This window comes from Lissotriton vulgaris, chromosome 8 (genome assembly GCF_964263255.1).
Source record: "Lissotriton vulgaris chromosome 8, aLisVul1.2, whole genome shotgun sequence".
Lineage (NCBI taxonomy): Eukaryota > Metazoa > Chordata > Amphibia > Caudata > Salamandridae > Lissotriton > Lissotriton vulgaris.
In genome coordinates this window covers 1,395,761,818-1,395,789,265 of record NC_141696.1, presented here as the reverse complement: position 1 = coordinate 1,395,789,265, position 27,448 = coordinate 1,395,761,818, and the positions used below count along the sequence as shown (strand labels likewise).

At 44.9% G+C, this 27,448-nt stretch overlaps 1 protein-coding gene across 1 annotated transcript in view; it reads right to left on the bottom strand.

Moving 5' to 3' along the window:
- LOC147698809 (E3 ubiquitin-protein ligase TTC3-like) overlaps positions 1-27,448 on the bottom strand; it is a 1,497,644-nt gene that overhangs the window by 913,018 nt on the left and 557,178 nt on the right. Inside the window, exons 17-21 of the mRNA XM_086935406.1 lie at positions 25,154-25,223; positions 10,573-10,710; positions 10,397-10,477; positions 9,216-9,328; positions 8,564-8,690 (exon numbers count right to left, since the gene is read on the bottom strand). Of these exons, the coding sequence (XP_086791532.1) occupies positions 8,564-8,690; positions 9,216-9,328; positions 10,397-10,477; positions 10,573-10,710; positions 25,154-25,223 (529 nt within the window). The remainder of the gene's footprint in view (positions 1-8,563; positions 8,691-9,215; positions 9,329-10,396; positions 10,478-10,572; positions 10,711-25,153; positions 25,224-27,448) is intronic.

The window sequence follows — 27,448 nt, the reverse complement described above, 5'->3', positions numbered from 1 at the left end:
AGCGTGTTACTCCATGGCTAAGAAGGAACCCCTTGCTGGGCTGAGGGCTCATTCCACTCGAGCCACGGCCACTACAACTGCCTTGGTCCGAGGTGTGCCCTTGCAGGACATTTGCCAGGCGGCTACGTGGGCCTCGCTGCACACGTTTGCACGACATTATTGCCTGGACAGTCAAGTCCGGAGGGATGGCTACTTTGGCCGTTCCGTCCTCCAGGACTTTCTGGTGTGCTTATTGGTTCGCAGACCCACCACCACGGGGTTGGTATTGCTGGGGTATCTATTCTAAGGTAAGGAATCTATCACTAACGTGTCTCTTTCAGATGCACAAGTTACTACTTGTGTAACGATATATCTGTAAGAGACATTAGTAAGTGATAGATTCCTTACCGACCCACCCATCCTCCCTGTTCTGCGAACCAATATCTAGGGTTAAGGTCATCCCCTTTCAGGGCACTAGTTTCATGGCACCAGTGTTGGTTTTTGGCATGGCTCTGCGCTTCTGGCGCGGAAAAGCTGTGTCTAAGAACTGACGTCAGCACACGGAGGCGGCGTCTAAGTACTCCGACGACGTCATCACGGCTCCCACAACGCCGACGAGGGACGCGGAGCCGCAGATGACGCCTACGGACGCGCAAGTGTACTGCTACGCAAAAGTTTCCGGATCCAGTCCTACGCCTGGGGATATTCTAAGGTAAGGAATCTATCACTAACTAATGTCTCTTACACAAGTAGTAACTTGTGCGTTTGTGTACCAGAGAGAAAAAGTGACAGACAGGATAGAAAGGGAGGGTAAGGGGGAGGTAGAGAGACGGGAAAAGAGACATGGAGAGAAAGAGACAGAAGTAGAGAGAGAGAGAAAGTGAGAGAAGGAATCGTATGAGAGCACTGCCTCAAAAAGGGTTGTAAGTAAAAGAAATAAAGGCAAACGTCTTCTCTTTCAGGCATCGATGTAGACAAATATATTTAGGGGTGAGGTTGGGTGGTCAAGTTAATAACGTTTATTTTATTGTGACAAATGCACCTGCCCCAATGACCTTGATAAACACATTAAATAAACCCCCCTCCAAAAATAAACCTAAAGCCCTAAACTCCACATCCCCCACCATCGACTGCTGATATGTTTTAAAATGCAACATGACATTGAATTCTCCTAAAACGCACTGATGCAGAGCCTTAAACACCTTGTTAAGTGTGTATGCCATTCTATGTGACAGTGCCACCAATATGGTCTTTGCTTCAATATGTGCCATTTGACACACCCGTTCCAAGTCAGATTTGTAATGCCACAGTGTAACAGGACAGCAATTGAGGTTTCAAACAGGAATTGTGTCCCCTATGTCTGACTCTGAAGATCAGAGCATTAGTGACCTTGCAGATCGTGAGAAACACTCTAAGGATGCAATTACTCTGAAGGGAGGAATCAGGTTTTTTTCTCATTCAGTATTATATTTAAAATTTAAAACAACAAAATGTACTATGTCAACACATACACAGAGACACATACAATCATCAAACCAAAATATCAACAATACACAGATTTACAGACTGTACAGCATTATTGTTGTTACACATTCATCTCAAGAAATGGGTTGCAAATCTTCTTTTTGTATGACCAACAGTTTTAAAGGTTCTTCTCCGGGACAATTTTCTAAGATGAACTTACTAGTTGACTTGCGAATTCTTACAATTGCTTGTATGGTGCCTCTCAAAAATATGACCACTATTTCTGCTGTAACACCATGGGCATTGACAACATCTCCTGGAATAATTGATTTATAATATCTCGAAAAATCTGATTGAGACTTTAAAACAATCCTTCCTGAACACATCTTGCTACAAATTACCTCAGTCATTTTTTTTAAAGCTCAAATTATTTTGATATCTGGTTCATAGACAAAAGAAAAGATATGTTAGTCCTGAAGTTTCGATGTCTTTGTTTCCAATGAACCCCTTTGATATGTTTTGTTGTTTCTTGGCTCGTCTCACTTACTCACTGCTTTATAAAGGAGAACTTTTTTATGTGTTGGTATTGCAATGGTTCAGGACTCTCATCTTTGGGCTAGTCGTGGCCTGCTGCACCGATGCCCTCACTGAAGAGGGGTCCTAGTGACTTGTAAGAACCACGCTGCACATTTGTATAAGTCGTTTGTCACAGATGCTGACACCCCTCTACCACCTGGGCTTCACCATCCTGGGCCCTCTCTCGGGCCCCACAGATCGTCCTGTCCACTGATCGCCCAGACGATGGACGCCCCCAATATACACAGTTTATTTATTTGCACGCACAATAAAAGTACAAGCTCCCGGTATTCAGGCGGAAGGCGCCCTTATTGATGGTCGGTGGCAGAAGAGGAAGCCGAGGGCTGGCAGCGGAGGCTGGTCACCTCCAAATGTTCCTGCTCAGACATGAAAAATTCAGGCTGTTTCGCTGTACCCAAACAGCTCTTTAACCCATTTTCGGAAGCCCGGCATTCCCCGGGCGGCTGCTAATGAATTTCTGCTCCAGCGGCTCAAGTGAAGAGAGTTCAGAGGAAAGGGGAGTGCGGAAAGGGGAGAGGAACAAGTGACAGGAGACGGAGGGAGATGGGACACCGAGAAGGAGGAAGGAAGGCTAAAAAAGTGAGCTGGGTCAAGGAAGGGGTAGAAAAGGAGCACTGGGGCATGGAAAGACATGGAGTGGGGTATGACAGAAATATAGGGGGGTAATCCCACTGTATAGTGGTCAGAAGGCAGACCAGGGGTAAAAAAGGGGCTCCCCAAATGAACCGTGTGGATTGAAGTAGAGAGCAGACAAGACACAGCATGAGAGGTGGTGGAGAAACAAGCAGCAGCTGAGCTTGCCGTGGTTTACCGTCCGCGAACGTGCAGCAAGAGTGCCTGAGCAAAAGAGACGACGTGCACAAGCAAAATATCCATTCCGGGTAAGGGAGACAGGGTTGGAATAAACAAACATCACTCCAAATCAAAAGAGAGCGTTTAGCATACAGTGTGACACGTGCCAATGAAAAGTATGGGCGGAGCTTCAACCCCACCTCCGAAAGCAACACGACAATGATAGATCCCGCAGAGCGAATAGCGCATGCGCTGCGACGCTAGGCAAGACCTACCATAGTCGCAGGCGTCATTCTTGGACCTCGATTTTTCACTGATATTGAACTTACACTAACATCTGTGTTCAATTCACCCATGTCCACTATTCAACTATGCTTAGTAAAAAGATATGAAATAACATTAAGACATCACATAAAAGAACAGTTACAGTGTGGTATCTTGGTGATGTCACAGCTGGAATCTGGAACACGGGATGTCCCAGATTCCAGTAGAGACAGTTAGACCCAGGCTTTTTATATATAGACATCCTAAAAGCTTTTCTTAAATAAAGCTATCTATTTAAACATATTTATTGGAGGACCTTACCTTATTTCACTGGCGACGATTGGAGAAAACGGAGCGTCAAAGCCTGGAGTCCTGCAGTGTGCAGATCGTGGAATCCATTCCTCTGGTGCATCATCTCGTCGTGAGGGGTAATTCAGAGTGTAGGTAGTGTTTCCTAAACACTCCTCGTCAAAACCCCGTGTTCGAGTCCAAGACGGTGAGAGACTTTCGCAATTTTGAGGTTTTTCCCTATTATCGGCGTTTCGCGCATTCAGTGCGCATGCGCGAGGACGCATGACGTCATCGCGCTAATACGCAGCGGCCATTTTGAATTGGGAAGAAAGAATATCCGAATATTGAATCATGGCGGCTATTTTGAATTGGGAAAAAGCTGGCGCAACGTCGCGGCCATTTTGGATTAAAAAAAAAACGGGAATGCGCACGACGATCAGCGTCTATGGCAAAAACTTGTTTAAAACTTGGCAAATTGTTCTTTTTGTTCAACGATCACTATTTTTAATGGTAATTTAACAAAAACGCGGCAAATTGTTTCTTTTGATAGAACTTAAAAAAAAACCTTGGCAAATTGTTTCCTTTGCTTGATATTTTATAAAAATATGTCAACAACCAGCATTCACAACAAAAACTTAGTATATTAAACCCTTTTACATAAATCAATGTCGAGCATTGGTTTTAAATGGTAAATTGGTTATAAATATACTTCCCATGCCAAGTTCACTTTATTTACTCTATATTATTTGCTAGTTTTACTCACCGTTCAAACCTGTGATCATATATTCCTGCGAACAGTTGTGTATATCATTCAAACACAAATATGGAGAGTTTAACTGCGCCTGCAGCTTTTCTGTCTTCTCCTGGGGAACCAATTTTAGAATGGAAACGTTGGAAGGAAGGATTCTTTGCTTATTTGGAAGCTATTGGTGGTGATGACTATACAGACAAACGTAAGCTTGCTATTTTGAAACATTGTCTAGGTGCAGAAGGAAGAGACATTTTGAAGCACCTTTCACCAATTGGTAATCAAACCGATGATGAGCTGGATGTGTTTCTAGAAGCTATTAAACAATTAGACAAACGTTACATAAAAAAATTAATGAAGTTGTTTTACGTCACAAATTTCTCAGTAGGGGTCAACGAGTCTATTGATTCATTCATGAACGACTTGAGAATTCTTGCATCAAAATGTAACTATTCTACATTTTACAATCAAATGCTTCGGGATCAAATGGTGCATAAAGTGGCTGATGTCAAACTTCAAGCTAAATTACTGGATGCGGAGGATTTGACTCTCGACAAAGCTTTGGATATAGCTCATAAATTTGAAGACATGAAGTTGGGTTTGAAAGAATTAGCTGAACAAAAAGTGTCTGAAGTTAATGCAATAAAAAAAGCAATGCTGATGAATCGAATACTAGTAAAGTAAAGTACAAAAGTCAGTTCTCTCAGTCAAAAGATTATATATGTTTCAAATGTGGAATTCCAGGTTATTTATCAAATGACAAAAAGTGTCCTGCTGTAGGGCAAGTATGTAGATACTGTAGATTGAAAGGACATTACACCAGAATGTGCAGAAACAAGAACAGATTTAAGAACACAAATTCTGATCGGAGAAGTGGAAACCATGAAATTATAAGAGAAGTCAATTCTGATGATGATGAATATCTTTTGACTGTGTATGAAATTAATACTGATCCTAAAGATGCACCCTACTGTACCGTGAAAATTGGTGGCATTGATGTAAAGATAATGGCTGACTCTGGGGCTAGGCATACTCTCATTGGGGAAGAGTGGTTAAAAGAGTTCTCTAACATTTCTTTATCGCCTCCTGACATTAGATTACTTGGTTATGGAAAAAAAACCATTGATGTTTTAGGATTTTTTGTTACCACTTTGAATTTTAAAGGCAAAACAATTACTTCTAAAGTCTATGTAGCGAAGGATGGTTCATGTCTTTTAGGTTGGCCTCAACAAAGAGAGTTAATGATTAAGTTGGATCCTAATCATCCAGACCAAGTGTTAGGGTATTCTGATCTAATTTTACATATAGAGAGTGATCCAGCTGCAGAATGGGAAAAAAGGTTTCCTAGTGAATTTTCGTCATCTAAACTAGGTTTACTAAGAAAATGTGTGCATAAAATCATTCTCAAGCAAAATGTAATTCCCAAAGTTCATAAAGTGAGGAATGTCCCTTTACATCTTAGAGAAGCTGTTAAATCTGAACTTCAAAGACCATGTGACTTAGATATCATAGAGGAGATAGAATCTTCAGAATGGCTATCTCTAGTGGTAGTAGCTCACAAGCCCAATGGCAAAGTTAGGTTATGTGTCGATTTAAGGGATCTGAACAACTGTGTGTGGGTTGATAGACATCCATTATCCAACATTAATGAGATGTTTACTAAATTAAAAGGTGCATCCATTTTTTCGAACCTTGACTTATCTAATGCCTACCATCAGATTGCGTTGCATGAAGAAAGTAAGCATCTCACTTCCTTTATTACGTCTGAAGGTGCTTTTGGATATAAAAGAATGCCCTTCGGCTTAATATCTGCATCATCTGTTTTCCAAAGATTCATGCACAATTTATTCAAAGATGTTAAAAATGTGCTATATTTTCAAGATGATATCTTAGTTTTTGCTGCTGATTCATCTGAGCACACAGATATTTTACACAAGGTTCTTTGTATTTTACAAGACAATGGTTTAACACTTACCAAGGAGAAATGTAAATTTGGGGTTTCATCTGTTGATTATTTGGGCCATTCGATTGACAAAAATGGCATTTCTCCAAAGCAAAATTTTATTAGGGCCATTGAATCTGCTCCTGATCCTGAGAACAAGGATCAGCTTAGATCCTTTTTAGGACTTGCAGAATATTATGCGAAATGTATACCTTTGTTTTCTGACAAGACTGTACATATGAGAAATCTCATGAAAAAAAACTCATCATTTTTGTGGGATGATAACTGTATAAAAGAATTTGGTGAACTCAAAAAGTGTATTTCTGCTGCTCCGGCGTTAGCTACATTTAACACTGCGTATAGTTCTATAATTGTAGCAGATGCTAGTAATGTAGGCATAGGGACGGTGTTAATGCAAGATCAAAAAGGTCATTTGGTTAACATTGGTTTTGCATCCAGACCATTAAGGGGAGCAGAATTTAAATACTCCACATTAGAAAAGGAAACACTTGCATGCTGGTGGGGAATTGAATATTTCCGAAAATATGTTTATGGTACCATTTTCAAGGTAAGATCAGACCATCGCCCCCTGGTTGATCTATTCACGACAAAGGGGTGTGGTAAAGCTACATCTAGGATTGCACGATGGCAATATAAGTTGCAAGATTTTCATTTTAAAATTGAATATCTTCCGGGGATTAGAAATGTTTTAGCAGACTGTTTATCAAGATTACCAGTCCCTGATGACAATGTGGTTGAAGAGGATAATGATTTGGATAATGTAATTTCAATATGTGAGGTGTCTAAAGGTTGTATTCAGGAAAAAGAGTGGAGATTGTCTTGTGATAATGATTTAATCTTGAAGAAAGTGACTGAATATGTAAAATCATCTTGGCCTAGGAAGGCTGATTTGACTGAAGATATTCTTCCTTTCTTTCGGGTTCCACATGAGTTATCTCTGAAGAATGAACTTTTAGTTAGGGGGTTGCAATTAATAGTACCATGTAATTTGCAACAAGTCATTTTAGAAATGGCTCATGAAGGGCATCCAGGAATGTCAAGTATGAAAATGAAAATCGGGAGCGAATTTTGGTGGCCAGCCATGGATAAAGCAATAGAACGTAAAGTTAGAGATTGCATGGAGTGTTGCCTGAGTGATCAATCCCAGAAAACTAGCTCATGAGCATCTACCAGTGTCAAGGCCTTATCGTGCATGGCAATCCATTTCATTGGATATTGCAGGTCCTTTGTGTTTAAACAAGAATTCGGTCCATCATTCTTGTTGATCAGATGTCTCAGTGGCCTGAAGTAAAAATTGTACCTAACGTGACTTCTAAGGTAGTTATACAATTTTTAAACAACATTTTTGAGAAAGAAGGTTTTCCTGAATCTATCACTAGTGATAATGGGGTACAATTTGTTTCTTTGGAAATGAAAGAGTTTTTTCAACGTCATGGGATTATTCACAAACGTGCTTCTGTTTATTACCCACAAAGTAATGGTATTGTTGAAAGGTGGATTAGGGTTTTTAAAGAAGGTTTACAACTGGCAATGTCTCACGGGAAGGATTGTAAACAGACTTTGAGTGAAATATTGAGGTGCTACAGAAATACTCCTAGAAGTATGCATGATCTAACTCCTTTTGAAAAAATGAGAGGTAGGAAATGTATTTCCAACATGTATCAATCTTGGATGAAAGACCTGTTTCTTGAGGAGAAGGATAAGAGGGATAGAGTTGTTCTTAGTGGAAATGTGAAAAACTCTCTTATCAATATCAATGACTGGGTTAGAGTAAAAAAGGTAGGTTTGTTAAATCCGGTGAATCTAAATTTTCTAATCCTTTGAAAGTTCTTCGAGTTGGGAGTCAGGTTGTGGAATTATCTGATGGTAATGTGTGGTATATGTCCAAAATTGTCAAAATTCCACAATGGTTATGGCCTGATGTAAAGTCTGATGATTCTGTTTCTCACAAGTTCTCCAGATCTGTCAATAACAGTAGGAATTGGAGAAAGTTCACCAATACATGTGATGGTTCTTCTTCCGATCAAATTGTGAAAAGATATCGTCAACGTCCTGCATGGTACAAGGATTATTATGTGGATTATTGATCATCGTCTGTTTATTACAAATGTTGTGTAATTTCTTTTCCTATGCGTTTCATGTTTTCTGTTAGTTTATATTTGATTATACTGTTCTTTTATTTTGGTTAACATTGTTAAATTGCTACGAAGGGGGATGTGTGGTATCTTGGTGATGTCACAGCTGGAATCTGGAACACGGGATGTCCCAGATTCCAGTAGAGACAGTTAGACCCAGGCTTTTTATATATAGACATCCTAAAAGCTTTTCTTAAATAAAGCTATCTATTTAAACATATTTATTGGAGGACCTTACCTTATTTCATACAGTCCTGTAGAGACTTACAACCCAGAATACCAAAATCTTTACCATATTATTGTTCAACTAATAAAAAACAAAAATGTTACCTGTAGTTTTTCAGGTCGAGTTTCTTCGATAACAACGGAGGTTGTGGGCCACTTCAATACTCCAGGAACAATTTTATGATTGAGCATGATTTGGGATTTTATGAACTGGTTTGCTGCCTCTGCAAATCTAATGCAAAAATATCAAGAGCATGAGCACAGAGCAGTAACTCCAAGGCATAATCCACAGACATTGCAGTTTTAAAGACAATCATCTTCTGTACCTCTTACTGTGTGGTTAACTTGTCTAAGAAGATCTTGTTGACTGGTGCCATGTCAAATTAGGCCAAAAACACACAAAAATGACATTGAGCCAACCTAACTTCTCACCTATTGTTTGACTTAGTGAATTTAGTAATTTAACTTTTTATATTTTTTCATATTTGTCAGCAAAAGTTTAATAAAGGTTTCAAGTGTATGTCAACCTATTCGTAGGGAGAAACATATTAAAGATACTTGGGTAATCAGCATTTGAGTCTATGTTTTGCAATTTGTTTTTTCAGTCGGTTTTCACATAGTACATCGCTGATCACTCCACATGAAACCTTGGTATCTGGGTTGCTTGTAATGTGCACGCCAAAATGGCTGAGTAACTATTTTGATATATCCAACTAATAGTCTCCCAGAGAATAAATATTTCTGCATAGACACTAACCTGTTTTGTCTTAGATGCACACGTCCAATTCCATAAAATGCCAAGCAGTTAAATCTCTGTTTGGTGTACTTGTCTAGGATAGCATTAAACTGCTGTTCAGCCATTGTTAATTCCTGCCATAACAAAAGGAAAGGGAATATTTAAAACAAGACAGCCATCTTCACTGCTAGGTTGCATTTATATCACTAAACAAGATTTTATGTTTGCATTCAACTGGCAGTGTCAGCCTACTTTAAAAGGGAAATAAAAACTAACAGAGTAACACATTTATTAGACAGTTTCCTTAAGATGATATAGCCGCATAATGGTAAGCTAATTTACCAATACCAAGATTACAGCTCTTCTTAGTGAGTAAAAATCTTATAAACCGTATAGTTGAAAATAAATGTGTGGGGACATTTGGAAAATATAATAATGAATTGCTGACTAAACTAGATATGAAGATGGTGCATTGACAGTATAAGAATTCTAATAAAAGATGCAGAGACTTTAATGTATACTACTTCTCAAGGACATCACTTCAGAATGGCTTTGCCGCTCCTAATATTTCCATGACCTGCTTCTTCAAGGAAGAATAAGACTTCTCCTTCCTATGACACTTTCGGTGAGAAGATCTTTTAGGAGAACGTTTTCTGGAAAAGGGCTTTGCTTTGGGAGAAGGATTTTGCTTAGGCACAATGTCTCAACCATCGTCACCATAAAGTCACTATGGGTGTCCAAAAGGGGCATCAGCAAGACTTGAAGATTTTGATGGGACATTTGATCTAGTCTCTGTCTAATAGCTGAGTAATTTGTTGATGGGACAGCTCTTGACCATATCAACGAGACACTAAAAACAGGAACTGACAACAGCATTCTAGTTGGTGCCTAATACACCCTTGTGACGTCCAGAGGCAGAGTCACTGCTGGAGCTGTGTTGCATCACCAAGCAGTATAGTACAATCACTGCTTTGAAAAAAGCTTTAGGACCACTCAGACATCTGGAAGGAGTATTAAGGGGACAAATCTGTAAGATGTATCCATGCCATGCGTAGATCTAAGAATGTGTGCTAAATAATACCTTGATGTCAAATCTTATATTTTTTTAACATATATTTATAAAAGGTTTTATCAGTTACTGCATATATCATGTAAAGAAGACTTCCAAGTGTGTTATTCAAAAACATACTCCAAAGTCTTACCTCAGGCTGCCCTATTCCAAGAAGGGCGCTAGCACGACCATAAAGAAGAACAACATAGTCAATTGTAGCAAAATGTAGTTTCTGGAAATAATGAAATAAAAAAATTAGCTTAAGTGCAACACATAGTAAATTACAGACTGGTCAATTGCACATATGTTACTACTTTTCCATCTCACCTTCAAATCTGCAGGATTCAAAATATCCAACAACTGTGAAAAGGCTTGTTCCGCACTGTGAAAACACTTATCTAACAGAGCTGTGTGGCCAGTGTGAATTAGATCCTTCAAGGTTTCTGGAAGATCATCCAAAGTAATCTACAAAGACAACAAGTACAGTGTCAAGCATTTGGAAGTACAAAAGATGCAAAGAACAAGCTACTTACCTTCCTTAATTATCTCTCTGGTGAATACATTATCTAACAGCAGATACCACATCTAGTGAATATTCCACAAGTATCAGGCTGGATAAGGAAACTCATATGTACCAGTAAGTGGTGTTCTGTGGCTCTGCACCAAAGCCGTTCCACTCCAGAAATCAAGATCGGGAGGCATATAAGTGCCACCCATGTGTGCTGATGTCATTTGCTTTCCACACTGTCTGTACCCTAAAACACAGCCTATCGACAGATTGGTGAGACCAAAGTGCAGATCTCTAAACTGGAGCCTTCGTAGATGGAAAACATTCCTCTTCACAGGGTTGGTGAGGAATCTGCAGATAGATACGAGTATCCACCATAAAGAGGTTTTCTGAAGTTAAATAAGGATACTTCTAACCGCAGATTCCTCACCTTGTGAACTGATACCATAGCAGTACCTCCCCCTGGTGGTGTGTGCGTAAACTGGCTGTGACAAAAAAGTATTATAGGACCATGCGGGGAAAAAAGCCCCTCTCGACGTACCTGTCGTGGCAAAAGTGCTTCCTGAACAGGTGTACCTATGTCTCCCTAGTGCCTGAAAAACATGCTCGACAGGCACTCTGCATGCAAGGCAGAGTTAGCGGATTTGGTGGAATGAGCATTTAAGCCTTCTGGGGACGGCTTTGTAGCTAAAGTGAAGCAGATCTTAATGCAGCGAACAATCCATCAGGAGGTGGTCAGTTTTTCACTGCCTTGTCCTTCTTTGATTCAGGAAACTCAACAAAGAGCTGAATTTTTATCTGATCTAGGTAAAAGCTGAGTGCCCTCTTGTGGTCCAAATAATAGAGTTGTTCTCCCTCCTCGGAGGGATGACGTAGAGCAAAGAATGCCAGAAGGGTGATAGCCTGCCCAACACAAAATGGACTGAGCACCTTCAGACAAGAGGAAGCTCAGGCACTCAACAGCAGCTTATCTGGGAAGAATGCTGTAATAAGGTGGGTTAACACTAAAAAACAGGTAGCTTGCTCACACGCCTAGCCAACATTATGGCAATGAGAAAGACCATTTTCAATGTTAGAAACATTAAAGGACAACCGTGCAGCAGCTTAAAGGGAGTGTACATCAAAAAGCAAGAACTAATTTCAAGTCCCACTTAAGAATTACAAAAGGCTTGGGCAGAAACAAGTGTTGGAAAACTTTCAAAACTCTCATCAAAACAGATGATTAAAGAAGGCTCACCCAGCAACTGCAAAAGCAAAAACAGCTAACAAACCGCTTTTAACATTGCCCAAAGAAAATCCCTACTAAGCTAAAGACAAAACAAGCAACAATTTCAAAGACCTTCGTTTGCAACCGGTCAATCTGGTGTACACCGAATTTGTAGAGAAGTGCCTAGCAGTCAAGAGATAACCTCAACTGCCGCCGTTCAATCTCCACAAATGGAAATTAATTTACGCAGTGCTGGTTGCAGAACCCTGCACTCCTGCTGAGACAGAAGAACCTACTACAGAAACACTTTGATCGGAGGACCAATGTCCAGAAGTTCCCAGTAACACTCTGCTGCCCCAATCCAGTGCCAATAGGATGACTTGGACCCATCATTCCTGATCTTCCTCAGAACTCGGGCAGGAGAGCAAATGGCAGTAAGACCTACAAGAGGAATACGTCTCTGTGGGAGAGTTTTATTGGGAACACAACTGTGCAAAAGTGCTGACATTGTATGTTCTTGGCATTGGCAAAAAGATCGAGCTAGGGTTCTCCTCATTCTTAGAAGGGTCCTACACCACCTTCGGGTGCAACTGCCAAAGACGGTCCAATACACCAATACACGTTGGTGCCAGAGTTTGTCTGTCGTGGTGTATAGTGATTCCGCCAGGTGGTTCACCACCAGGGAAATTCCCTGGCAGTACAATCACATCCAGTGGCACAACACCTCCTGGTGCAGGACTCAAGACCTCACCTGGCCCTGATTGTTGCAGTACCCTATGGCATTGGTGCAGTCCATGAGCATTTGTACCAGTCTCCCTGTGATGGTGGGCACAAAGCCTTTCAATAGACTAATGTGGAGCTGGGCATCCGCAAGAGACCAGAGTCCTTTGATCTTCACCTCTCCCAGATGGTAACCCTAACCCAGAAGTGACGCATGTCACCAATATCAACTCTGGTTGGGTAAGGAAAAGGGTCGGCCACAGACCCAATCACGGTCCAGCTGTCACAAGTGGAGGTCCTTTGCAATTTCCTCCAAATGCTGAACACAATGCACAAGTTACTACTTGTGTAACGATATATCTGTAAGAGACATTAGTTAGTGATAGATTCCTTACCTTAGAATATCCCCAGGCGTCAGACTGGATCCGGAATTTTTTGCATAGCAGTACCCTTGCGCGTCGGTAGGCGTCGTCTGCGGCTCTGCGTCCGTCGTCGGCGTCGTGGGCGCCGTGATTACGTCGTCGGAGTACTTAGACGCCGCCTTCACGTGCTGACGTAAATGTAAATGTAAATTGATACTTGTAAATTGATACTTGTATAGCGCACTACTCACCCGCAAGGGTCTCAAGGCGCTTGTACGAATACCGCTGTGGAACCCATCCTGGCTTTCCCTGGGAGGCGTCCCCTCCTAGCACCTCTAAGGTGGAGGCCAGGCATCCTTAGAGTTGTGGGGGCCGTTGTGAAGATTAAGCAAGCTATTGCCCAGAGTTGCAGAGTGGGACTCCATGATTGGAATAGGCACAGAGGCGAGAATTGTCAGGTCTGTGGAATTTTTGAGCCCAAGACCCGCCGAGGCGGGGAATTGAACCCTGGTCCCGGGCTAGACCTCTGCATCAGGGTCTGCCGCTCTAATCATTGAGCCACACTTCTCAAGATCTTCTTGTCAGTTTTTAGACACAGCTTTTCCGTGCCAGAAACGCAGAGCTATGCTAAAAACCAACACTGGTGCCTTGAAACTAGGGCCCTGAAAGGTGATGACCTTAACCCTAGATATTGGTTCGCAGAACGTAGAGGATGGGTGGGTCGGTAAGGAATCTATCACTAACTAATGTCTCCTACAGATATATCGTTACACAAGTAGTAACTTGTGCATCTGAAAGAGACACGTTAGTGATGGATTCCTTACCTTAGAATATCACCAGGCGTCAGACTGGATCCGGAATTTTTTGCATAGCAGTACCCTTGCGCGTCGGTAGGCGTCGTCTGCGGCTCTGCGTCCGTCGTCGGCGTCGTGGGCGCCGTGATTACGTCGTCGGAGTACTTAGACGCCGCCTTCACGTGCTGACGTAAATGTAAATGTAAATTGATACTTGTAAATTGATACTTGTATAGCGCACTACTCACCCGCAAGGGTCTCAAGGCGCTTGTACGAATACCGCTGTGGAACCCATCCTGGCTTTCCCTGGGAGGCGTCCCCTCCTAGCACCTCTAAGGTGGAGGCCAGGCATCCTTAGAGTTGTGGGGGCCGTTGTGAAGATTAAGCAAGCTATTGCCCAGAGTTGCAGAGTGGGACTCCATGATTGGAATAGGCACAGAGGCGAGAATTATCAGGTCTGTGGAATTTTTGAGCCCAAGACCCGCCGAGGCGGGGAATTGAACCCTGGTCCCGGGCTAGACCTCTGCATCAGGGTCTGCCGCTCTAATCATTGAGCCACACTTCTCCAGATCTTCTTGTCAGTTTTTAGACACAGCTTTTCCGTGCCAGAAACGCAGAGCTATGCTAAAAACCAACACTGGTGCCTTGAAACTAGGGCCCTGAAAGGTGATGACCTTAACCCTAGATATTGGTTCGCAGAACGTAGAGGATGGGTGGGTCGGTAAGGAATCTATCACTAACTAATGTCTCCTACAGATATATCGTTACACAAGTAGTAACTTGTGCATCTGAAAGAGACACGTTAGTGATAGATTCCTTACCTTAGAATAGATACCCCAGCAATACCAACCCCGGTGGGGGGCTGCGAACCAATAATCACACCAGAAAGTCCTGGAGGATGGAACGGCCAAAGAAGCCATCCCTCCGGACTTGGCTGTCCAGGCAATAGTGTCTTGCAAACGTGTGCAGCGAGGCCCACGTAGCTGCCTGGCAAATGTCCTGCAAGGGCACTCCTCGGCCCAAGGCAGTTGTAGTTGCCATGGCCCGAGTGGAATGAGCCCTTAGCCCAACAGGGGCCTCCTTCTTAGCCAAGGAGTAACACGCCTGGATACACAAGATTATCCACCGCGAGATGGTCTGCTTGTGCACCCCTTTTCCCTTCTTAGTGCCCACGTAACCAACAAAGAGTTGGTCATCCACCCGGAACTGGCGTGTGCGATCCAGATAGAACAAGAGCGTACGTTTTGGGTCCAGACGGTGGAGCCTTTCTTCCTCTCTCGAGGGATGCGGAGGCGGAAAGAAGGTGGGCAAGGTGATGGATTGCCCGATGTGGAAGGCCGGGACTACCTTGGGCAGGAAAGAGGGCCTTGTCCGCAACACAACCTTGTCCGGATGGACCGAAAGGAAAGGAGGTTTACAGGATAGAGCCTGGAGCTCACTCACTCTCCTGGCAGAGGTGATGGCTACCAGGAAGGCAGTCTTCAAAGTAAGAAGGCGGAGAGGACAGTTGTGAAGTGGCTCAAAGGGAGCGCACATCAGAAAAGTAAGAACCAAGTTCAAGTCCCACTGAGGCATCACAAAGGGCACAGGAGGGAACGTATGCGTGATGACTTTCAAGAATCGATTAACAATAGGGGACTTGAACAAAGAAGGTTGATCAGGCAGCTTTCAAAAAGGCTGAAAGAGCAGAAAGGTAGCCCTTGATAGTGCCCAGAGCAGAGCCCTGCAGGGCAAAGGAAAGAGAAGAACCTCAGAAAGAGGGGAAGAGAGAGGATCCACAGCCTTTGCTGTGCACCATGCCACAAATCTGTTCCACCTGCAGGCGTATACAGACTTTGTGGAGGGACACCTGGCTACCAGAATGATGTTACAGACTTCAGGAGGCAAGTCAAATGGCCTCAACTGTCACCGCTCAATCTCCAAGCATGGAAGTGGAGACTGGACAGGTTCGGGTGTAGGACCGTCCCCTGCTGCTGCGACAGAAGGTCCTCCTGAAGAGGCAGACAAACCGGGGGATCGACTGACATACTGAGTAGCTCGGGATACCAGTATCTTCGTGCCCAGTCCGGAGCCACAAGGATCACTTGTGCCCGGTCTCGCCTGATCTTCTTCAGCACTCTGGGCAGAAGTGGTATAGGCGGAAAGGCGTACAACAGACCGCAACTCCACTTGCGACAAAAAGCGTCTCCGAGCGAGTGCCGCCTTGGAAATTCCAACGCGCAGAACTGATGACATTGCGCGTTCTCTTCGGTGGCGAATAGATCTAACCAAGGCTCTCCCCACTGCAGAAAGAGACCTTGCGCCACGTCCGAGTTCAGACGCCATTAGTGATCCATCATGCACTGGCGGCTGAGTTCGTCCGCCCTGGAGTTCAGAGAACCTGCCAGGTGTTGAACCACCAGGGTCACGCCCTGATGTTCCAGCCATTGCCAGAGGCACAGAGCCTACTGGCAGAGGGTCCACGACCCCACCCCGCCCTGTTTGTTGCAGTACCACATGGCGGTGGTGTTGTCCGTGAACACCTGCACTACACTCCCTCGGACAGAGAGGAGGAATGCCTTCAGTGCTAGACGAATCACCCACAGCTCCAAAAGGTTGATATGGAGCCGGGACTCCGCCAGAGACCAGAGGACTCTGATCTCCGCCTCTCCCATGTGGCCTCCCCAGCCCTGGAGGGACGCGTGCGTCACAACTATGTTCTCCGGTTGGGGAAGAGAGAGGGATTTGCCGCTGACCCAATCGCAGTCCGTGAGCCACCACTGCAGCTGTCTCGCAGTGCCCTCAGAGATCAGGACATGGTCGGACAGGTTGACCTGATGCTGGGCCCACTGAAACTTGAGGTCCCACTGCAGAGCCCGCATCCGCCAACGGGCGTGATGCACCAGAAGGATGCAGGAAGCCATGAGCCCCAGAAGCCGCAGCGTCAACCTGACCGAAACTCGGGATAAATGCTGGAAAATTGGAATCAGAGCCTCTATATCCCGAACCGGCTGTTCGGGTGGGTAAACCCGAAACTGCGCCGAGTCGAGAACCGCTCCGATGAAAAGGAGCTTCTGAGAGGGGCACAGGTGTGACTTCGGCACATTGATGGAGAACCCCAGCTGGTGCAAGAGGTCTGCCGTCGTCTGGAGGTGGCTGACAACAGTCTGGGGCGAGCCCGCCTTCAACAACCAGTCGTCGAGGTAAGATGAGACTGAAACCCCTAACCTGCGCAGATGAGCTGCGACCACCGCCATCACCTTTGTGAACACCCGTGGGGCGCTTGTAAGGCCGAAGGGGAGCACGGTAAACTGAAAGTGCTCGTGGCCTACCGCGAACCACAGGTAACGCCGGTGGGCCGGCAGGACGGGGATGTGGAAATAAGCGTCCTGCAAGTCCAACGCTACCATCCAGTCTCCTAGGTCCAGGGCAGCTAAGACCTGAGCCAGAGTCAGAATCTTGAACTTCTCCTTCCGGTGGAAGCCGTTGACGTTCCGTAGGTCCAAGATAGGGCGTAGGCCCCTTTTGGCCTTCTTGGGTACCAGAAAGTAGTGGGAGTAGCAACAACGTCCTACTTCTGGCCCAGGAACGCACTTGATGGCCCCCTTGGCCAAGAGGGCCGAAACTTCCTCCTGCAGAAGCTGCAAATGATCCCCGATACGCGGTGGTGTTGCGGTGGCATGGTTTGAGGGGTCGTCTCGAAAGGGAGGGAGTAGCCCCTTTGGACGATCTGCAGCACCCACCTGTCCGAAGTGACAGTGCGCCAGTGAGAGTGGTGATGGCGAACCCTGCCCCCACTGGCGTCACATGGGCCGAAAAGCACGGACTAGGAGGGTTTGAGGCGGATGCTGTGGGGGAGGGTGTGGACTGGCCTTGCCGTTGTCCCCGACCGCCTCCACGGCGATTTCCACGGCCGCCACCGCACTGGATGTTAGCCTGCAGCGTGCGGCTGGCAGCACGTGTGGGGGCGCCCCTTCCTTGGCCACGAAAGGAGCAAAAAGCACCCGTTTGCTGGCGCGGGGCCGAGAGGCCCAAGGACTTGGCCGTAGCCCTGGAGTCCTTAAAGTGCTCAAGCGCATGGTCTGCCTTGTCGCCAAAAAGGCCATCAATGTGTTTTGGACATCAGCCGAAAAGTTGGCGGACCTCAACCAGGCGTGGCTTCAAATCCCCACCGTCGTTGTCATCGCTCTACCTAGTGAGTCAGTGGTATCCAGCCCACACTGGACAGAATATCTGGCTGCATCCCGGCCCTCCACAAGGGCTTGGACGAGTTTGGCCCGTACCTACAACTGACACTCTGGCAGCACTTCTGCAACCGTATCCCACAGAGAGTGGGTGTAGCGGCCCAAGAGGCATGCAGTGTTAGAAGACCGCAGTCCCAGAATAAGGGAGGAGAAGACCTTTTTACCGTACATCTCGTACCTCTTGGATTCCCTGTCCGGCGGAGCCGACGGGAATGCGGTCTGGGAAGTGGATGCCTGGATGACTAGGCTATCAGGGGTGGGGTGGGTGGACAGAAAAACCGGGTCTCCCGGGGCCGGGCGGTGGTGTCTTGCCACGTTCCTATCTACGGCGAACCCGTAGCGGGCCTGGACCAAGTGCCCAAAAGAACGTCGGTCAAGGCCTCATTAAACGGCAGCAGAGGCTCTGTCGGGCATGACTGCGGTTCAAGGACCTCAGTGAGAACTCACGGCCGCGACGGGGAGCTCAAGGCCCAAGGCCTTGGCAGCCCTCATCAACACCACACTGTAAGTTGCCCCCTCCTCCGAAGCCACGGTAGGAGGCGAGACAAAACCAGTGTCTGGAGAGGTGTCCAGACCACTGGCATCCCCAAGTTCACCTGTCCAGTCCTCTTGAGACTGACACTCTCGGGTCAGAGGGTCCCGTCACGCCTGCCAACCCTTCCTTGAAGCCGCAGACGGAGCGGACCACGCAAGACCAATCCTAGATGGTCGCGAGGTTCTGCGCATGCGCGAGGAGATCAGGCCGGATACTAAAGCATGATCTCAACGCTGCTCTGAGCTTCGCGCTCTAGTTTCCACGTCACTCCGTGCGGTGTGTCACTTCCACCTTGCCCGCCTCACTCCTTGGGTATTGAGGATTCTTCTGGCCATAGGTTCCCGTACGAGTTCCCCGGATATTCTCCAGATCAACCGCTACTTTAGTTTTGCTGAGTTATTTACTATTGTGGCTGATTACGCTTTACCAAACCTCGTTGTTAGAGGTTAAATTTTCGGAATTACCGCTTAGCTGTATTCGCGGTTCAATTTGTTTTGATTCACGTTCTTTTACCCCTGTGCCGGCTGTCTCCTCTCGGGGTTCTGGAGGGGGCTCCCTTGGCTGCATTTCTTGCGGATCCGCTTTCTGGCCAAACTACTGTTCCATCAGGGGGCCGGCTTTGTAGGGTGCAAGTTGTTGGTGTCCACTGTTGGATCCTGGGAGTGGTGGTCCGCCTGGAGGTATTCTCCTTCATTCATTTGTTATTTATCCCCGTCCCTATTTCTTGGAGTCTGCTTTCACTTCATGGAGGTTGGCATTCGTCACAGGACTGGGAGAAGACAACCTGGTAACGCGCTTGTAGCGCCCCTTTATTATTTATATCATTCTTACATAAAAGTCCTTATACTTTACATGTCAACTGTTTTCGCTCTTCTACAGATGCCATTGCTGTTTGCTTAGTCAGCTCCAGAGGTCAACCACATTGTTACGCCCATTTTTGTGGGGGTAAGACTATCCAGCACTACTTATATAGTGTACTAAACTGTGGCACATTCCCTAGTTACAAACTCTATTGTTTGACAGGCATTCCTTGGTACATAGGCACTGTGGGCATTTAGGAGGACAGCATTATTCCTCATTTCCCAGTAGTCTCCCATTTCTTATCAGGTAACCAGTAATGCAATACAGAATATTATGAGTGTTGTTTAATGTTTTAGTATGTACTAATTAACCATTCCTTTACCAGCACCAGCTGCATCCAGAGAGAGAGAGCCATCCAAGAAGTCCTGTGTCTTTCCCCTACTTACCTTGTTTTGTTCCCCCCTTTCCCTCCCGATCACCATTGCGTTCTAGTGTTTGATAGCCGCAATTGGTGTAGGGGGGACAGGTTGTGCTAGACTTCGGATCCTGACACTCCTGCAGAAATTCCTTTAGCTCCTTACAGGTCCTCAGACCCCTCCCAATACTCCTCATTACCCATCTCCTGATAATCAGGGTTGTCAATTGATGGGGCCGGTTCATTGAAGTAAAACTCCCAAGCGCCGTCGAGAGCGGCGCCGAGCGGCGCCGTTCCGACGCCGGTACCGGAGCGAGGGAGGCATCGGGGACGGCGCCGCCCGAGGACGGCGCCGGAGGTGACACCTGACGGACCGACGCCGGGGGGGGGTCGTAAGGTCCACGGGCGACGACCCAGATCCCCAAGCGGGTCCAGTAGGGTCCCGTGGAGTCGGGACCGTTGGGCCCTGTGGCGCCGGGCCCGAAGGCGCCGGCGGCGTCGGGTCCGTGGGGCCCTGCGGCGCCGGGCCCTTAGGCGCCGTCGGGGCCAAAGCACTTAACGGCGTCGGGCTCAAGCCCCCGACCCGCTAGGCCCCCCAAACGGGTCCGCTAGGCCCGAAGGCCCCGCGGTTTCCGTCGGAGGAGAGAGGGACCTCATGGCCATGAGGAAGCGCTCGATCTCCTCCGGCGTCGTGTCTCGCCCAGGGACCATAGGGTGTGGAGCTGGACGCGTCGCCCGCGACTCCGACGGAGCCGCTTAGGTGGTGTCACCCGAACCCCCGGCCGCGTTGAGCGAGCGTCAGGGGGAGTCAGAAGAGCGATGACGCCTCTTCGACTTCTTGTGTTTCTTACCTGACGACGACTTCGAGTGGTGTCTACTCCCGGAGCTGTGGTGGCTCCGACCCCGCGACCTGTCCCTCGACCTCCCGTGGGACCGGGACCTCTCACGGCGCGGGACCGACTGCCGGAGTTCGAGTCGCCTGCGGGACCGCTCCCGCCTGGCTTTCGAAGAGATAGCCCGGCAGTCGGAGCATGCCTTGTCGTCGTGGTCGACGCCTAGACAGAGTAGACACAGGTGGTGAGGATCCGTGACCGACATCGTGCGTTCGCAATCCTCGCAGTGCTTAAATCCAGGCATCCCTATGGCACCGATCGGAGTCGTACGACTTAGAAAAGATGATCAAAATGATCCAAAAAGTTAGTCAAAAGGTGACTAGAAGTACTGCTTTTTCCAGATCTGCGCTTGCTGGCGCGGAAAAAAGAAGAACTGACGTCAGCACGCGGAGGCGACGTCTAAGTACTACGACGACGTTATCATGGCGCCCACGACGCCGGGCGCGGAGCCGCAGACGCCGCCTACCGACGCGCAAGGGAACTGCTACGCAAAAATTTCCGGATCCAGTCTGACGCCTGGGGATATTCTAAGGTAAGGAATCTATCACTAACGAGCCTCTTTCAGATCTGAGACACTTCCCTGGAGCTGAGGTTTTTGGGACTTTAGATCCCACTGCAGAGCCCGCATGTGCCATCTTGTAAGCTTCACAAGCAGGATGCAGGAGGCCAACAATCCCAGCAGCATTACAGTCATCCGCAGTGAGATCCAGGACCAAGGCTAAAACATCGGCATCACTGCATAAAGTGTTTGGCCTCTCCACTCTGGGGGAAGTTACAAAACTGTGCTGTATCCTGAATGGCTTCGATAAACAGGAGCATAAGCGAATGAGTCAAATGGTCTTTGGCACGTTAACAATGAACCCCCAACAATGCTATAAGATTTGCCCTCGTCTGGAGGCGGTTAACTACATCCTGAGGCAAGACCATCATCAACAGCCAGTCACCGAGGTAGGGAACACTGGGACCTCTAATTTCCAAAGATATGCGGCGACCATTGCCATTCCCAAGGGGCCCGAGGGGCGATACTGAAAACCCCTACCATAGCCTCCCAGGGGCAAAATGTATGGAATTGTCTAGTAGGGGCAGACAGACCCAAAGAATGTGCTGTGGGCCCTGCTTTCCTTAAAACGTGCCAGGGCTGAATCCGCTTTGTGTCCACAAAGGTGAGAGCCATCAAATGGCATGTCCATAAAGGATACCTACCACTGCGTGGGTCAGGAACTCCCTCCCCTAAGATGTGTGCACCTTTATCTTGAAACACGGTGTTTCTTCTCTTATTAATATCCCCAAAAATATTTGCATGAATCTTCATCGATTTTTCAACAAAAAGTTTTATTCTTAATTTATTTCTCCTTCTGGCATCTTTGTATTCTCAGATGCTAACAATATTCATAAGCAGTATCTTGTCAACCCAATGCATTTCGGTTACAATGTTCTCCCCAGACGTAGATTAAGAGACCGCTGTGGGGGCCTGGCAAGCTTTAAAACCACACTGTGCAAGAAATAATGTTTCGACCGATTAATTAACGATTAACGCGATGAACGCATGTATGCATACGATATTCTCCCCAGACGCGGAAAAAATAGCCGCCATAGGCCTGGGGAGAACATTGTATACATGGCAAAGAGTAGGAGACATTTAAGGGGCAACAAGAGCATTTCTTTGATTTGGTTTTAACATGAGGATGTTTACTTACATGGAAAGATTGCATGGAACCATGAAAGGTGTTACTTTCATCCGAGTTATTATGCTGCATTCATAAGTGTGCACATGATTACTATTTTGTTGAGTTTTTGTTTCATGAATATGAGAAGGAATCATACTGATCTGTGCTGTTCATGCATTTGTTTTTAGACCCCTGAAGAAAGGTCCAACAAGACCCGAAATTCAAAGGCCACCAACTCAATCCTCAGCCTTCCCCGCTCTAGAACTACTGGATCTATCTTAGCTATCCAAAAATTTTACTAACTACAGTGCATCCCTGTGGCTACGTATGGGGCTGAAATTTGGGGTACTGTAAAGAATTCTTGTACCCAGCAGGAAGAAAATAGGTTTTGCAGGAAACTGCTGGGTATCCCAATTTCGACCCCACAATATATTTACCATAAAGAACTCAATCTTAACTTTATATCTGACTTTATACGTGCTCGACCTGCTCTTTTCTGGTTATCAATATGGAAGAATCAGGCTGCTTCCCTTACCAGAGACATTATCAATGATTGTCTCATGTGTGAGAAAGGGATGGATATCCCTAGGCTGAGCGCTTTGCAAAAAAGTTTGCTTAGTGTTAATAAGGAATGTATTTTCTTAGACCAAAGCTTAGCTGAAACTGTGTCTAAAAAGGATATGAGAGATGCTTTTTATTCTCTATATAACAAAGAAAGGACAAATCTGGAATCTAAGAAATCTACTGTTCTTAGTTATATGACCATCGAACAGTACTATCACCCCTTACCAATATATCTTACCCATGAGTCACTGGGAAAGGAGCTCATTATTCCGCCTAAAAGCAGGAACTGTCAGATTTGCACTATGTTTTCCTTTTGGTTACCACTCTAATCTTAATCATATAGCATGTCCCTGCGATGAAGAGAGCGGTCAATCAATATTACATTTTTATTTATTTGTAAATACTATATAAAATATTCAAAGTGGCTTTTAATCCTATTTTTTAAAAAGAGAGGGCCTATTAGTCTGGAGAAGGCGTACTCGTGCATAGTTTCATTGGTTGATGAAGAGTTGATTTTTCACACAAGTACATTCCTTAGAATTTCAGCTAGAGCACGTAAATCGATGCCTGATCCCTGATATTTTATTACTGTATAACTGAAGGTTGATACAATGTTCCTACATTAGTGATTTTCTTTTAAACTATTTAATACCAATGAAGTTATTTCTATTCTGTAATCAATTACAAGTATTCTTCAGCAACATGTCCACTGCACTTAAACTAGCGGAGATCAATGTTAATCTGTTGCTTACGTGGACTCCATCACAACTGAAACTCTTTCTAAAATGTTTTACCCCCAGACTCAGTTATGATCTTGATTTTTCACACTGCGCCACATTGACTCTGTATAAAAACTTCACGGAAATAATTGCACCTAAGCAAGTGCAACAATACATAGACTTTAATCTTTCGCACGGCGCCAGGAGATCAATCATCCTGTTACGGCTTGGCATTTTACCAGTGCTAACCATAACATCAAGATGGCACCTGAATGGATCTTCACTATGTAACCTCTGCTACGGAGGGGAGCAGGATGTAGAACATCTTCTATTCACATGCCCTAACCCAAAAGTAGTGGCAGCTAGGACAAAACATCTGTATCCTATATACATTAACTGCCGTATCACCACCGTAAAGGACTTGATCACACTATGTAAATTTCCCCCTAATGAATTAGTTTTTTATAACTTTTATAAATACTTAAAATCTTTTTTAGCTTTGTATTGATATGAAATTCTGAAAGTATTTGTAACTGAATTTTACCGTACAAAATTTGTGGTCCTCAGTAGAGTACCAAAACAAATAAAATAAACTTGAAACTTGAAACTGTGGATTTTGTATTTTGCCATGTGTCTTCAAAACTCTGTGACTGTTATTTTAATGATACTGTGCTTTTATGGGTATCAAGTTACCCGAATAACGTTTATGAAATGAAATGAAGTGTCTTTTAGGAAAAACATAGTTAAGATCTAGCTATAGTGGAGATGCAGACATAATACCTGCAACTCATTAACATTAAATTTGTATTTTCTCATTTAATGGTGAACTTCTAAAATCTTCAAATGAGTACAAGTCTTTTTCAATGATCACTTTCATAATCAGTCTGTATGTGATGCGAAAGGCTAACAGTTTCTTCAGGTCTCAGAGCAGGCACACATGAAGCAGAGAACACTTGTGATGCAGCCAGTAAAACCTCTCCTTCCCAGCAAATGGCTATCCAAAAACGTCTTACTCCAGTGATCTCTCTGTGTACGGATAGCACAACCTTTATGCGGATAGGTCTAGCTGCACGGCCCAGCCATAGTTTGTGAGCTACCATTCTTTGCATATTTAGATATATGACTGAAGTTAGGCGATTGAATGAATGCCCACATAAGGACAAAATGCCATACAAATATTGCAGTTAAAGATTGCAAAACGGTCTATAAATTATTCCATTAAAAGCATTATACACTTTGTTTAGAGTATAGCACAAAGGATAAATGAAGTATCAGCACATTATTGCATTTATTCTCTTAATCACAATAACTTAAAGGCAGTAAATGCTAATCTAGTCAAATGTGCACTCTTGTTGCACTGTCTTATGTGTACTGCGATATAGTATTTGCTGTCTGCAAAAAAGTGCCAGGAAGGTATCGCAGGATGACAGCATTGTTTAACAAACCTAAAAAACAAGACATGTTTCCACTGAATTATGAATCATAGTACATTGAAATTACCAAAGCAGAAGCTGTGCTGGAGTTACATTCCCGGTTCTCTGAATGCTCTGTTTTGGATAGCTCAGGTTCTCTGCAAAAGAGATGGTTTTCATAAATAAATTGAGAATAAAACGAACTGTTAGAAAATGAAGATTTTTATTTTGCAAGCAAGAGAACAGAATATTTATTATTATTTATACAGGCAAGCACAGAGGCGATGAATATTCATACCAACATATTGTCAGATAGAAGCCTCTTCAAAACAACCTATAATTCTTGGAATCCTAGAAACACAACACTTCGAAATACAGCAGAATTGTCCAATACCAGTATGCTCATGCGCAATCCAGCCATTTCCTTGCATATAATAACACTTGGTATCACTGCAACTTCTATTTCATTTGAGCTGGTCCCACATCTGGAAAACTTGTGAAATATTTACCCTCCTGCTGGCAAACCTCTTCTCAGTCACTATATAGTCTTAAAATGTTTTGGTTTTAACCCATTCACAATAAAACGAGCATTTGCAATGCAATAGGTCTCGCATTAGCGAGAGTTTGAGCTTTTGGCATTGGAAATGACTATGCCTTTTAGTTATGTGTTGGTTTTTAAAACATAAATAAAAGGCATTGTAATTTAAATGCCAATAGCTTAAACTCTCGCAAATGAGAGAACTAGTGGCGAGGTGGGGGGAGGGGCAGAGAGGACATAGGGATGCAAACTATAGACAGAGCAATGTGGCTGGCAGGGGGAGAAAAGAAATGAGCGAGAGCAACATTAAACTGGGGGTAAAAACACAGCCTTCACGGGTAATCTGAACCGAGGAGCAACGCGCAGCGAGCTGCCACTTTGGAACTGAAGAACTGCTCAGTACAGCGCTCAAATACCTTCCATCGGGTTCGCGCTTGAGGGAGAGTGTGTCCAAAGAGACATTTGCAGCCAAAGAGTTTCTTTCTTTTTTTGGATCCATTTCACAGAGGAACGAAACAACAAAACAGGGTAAGAGCCCTTTGATGAAGTCATGGTTTTTAGCTAGTGAGCGGAGGAGCAAACCTAAATTAAGTATATTCATGTTTAACATAGAAAATAAATACACCAGATCTAGTGTAATTTACATCATGCCCTTTTGACCTCCCTAAAGGCATTGCTGAGTTGCCCTCTTCTGTCTCCAAAGGCCCCTGAAGAGCTCCAGGTTTGCTACGAATTAAACAAGCCGGTGGTCACAACTGCGCATGAGAGACCCAGCTGCAGTAAGAGAAACTCATTAAAGAAAATAGTGCTTACAGGCTAAAGAAGACTTACTGTGTAACAACCGAGGTAAAAGGGCCAGTCCTCATGGGAGGTTACAAATGAAGACAAGGCATTACTAAGGGCGGACTAACAAGCCTATTAACGAATCAGAAGGCAGCATTTTTAAAGGACAATGACAAATATGGGTGGAGAGTGGGTTGGGTTTCAAGTACATTCTCCAATACAGCATTCCTCGCAGAGGAACGCATTTGCTGCCCTGGCTCGACCTAAAAAGGAATGTACAGTATCAGATTGGACAATTTTCATCTCTTTTTCAATCAATTGACAAAGCGTTCGTTTAGTCATAATTGGTGGAGTAATTTATTCCTATGCCCCTAGGAGAATCAAGACGTTACTTTAATAACAACCATGAAATTCCATATTCTTTGTCACAAAACATAAACTAGGAATATATATTTTAACCCGTTCGATGCTCATGACGGAACCCAGCCATTATGAGCCACGGGTGGCCTGTGCGCATGACGGCTGGGTTCCGTCACAACCACGCCCGCAATTGGAATGTCCAGCACAGTGCTGGAATTCCTGCCGCAGTCAAGGCGTTAAACATAACTCACCACAAATAATGCTACCTCATTAGTTGACAAGTACAATTACTTGAATGGGGACTCCCCAGAACAGTCAGCAGTCTGAATGAGGTCCACTAACATGGCTTCAAAAATTAAGGATTGAAAGGAAAATCACCTCTTGTTGAAAAAACACTAAATCTGCCTGTGCTGATCTTGCCTTGATTCATCCATCTCACCAGTGTGTCAGATTCCATAGGAGCAAATGGTGAACTGGACAGGCAGGCAAGTATGGAGCAGCCTGATAGGAAAATTCCTGAAGAAATTCCAGAAGAACTGGTAACCATAATTGTTATGTCAACGATCACTGAATTAGTATGTGGCTACAAATGCAAAAACAACTCGCAGGTGGAAAAAGTAAAGACAAGCAAGGTTGTTGTACAAAAACAAAATCTGGTTAGCAAAGAGGAGTTATAACGAAGTATTGTGGGCAAAAAAATAT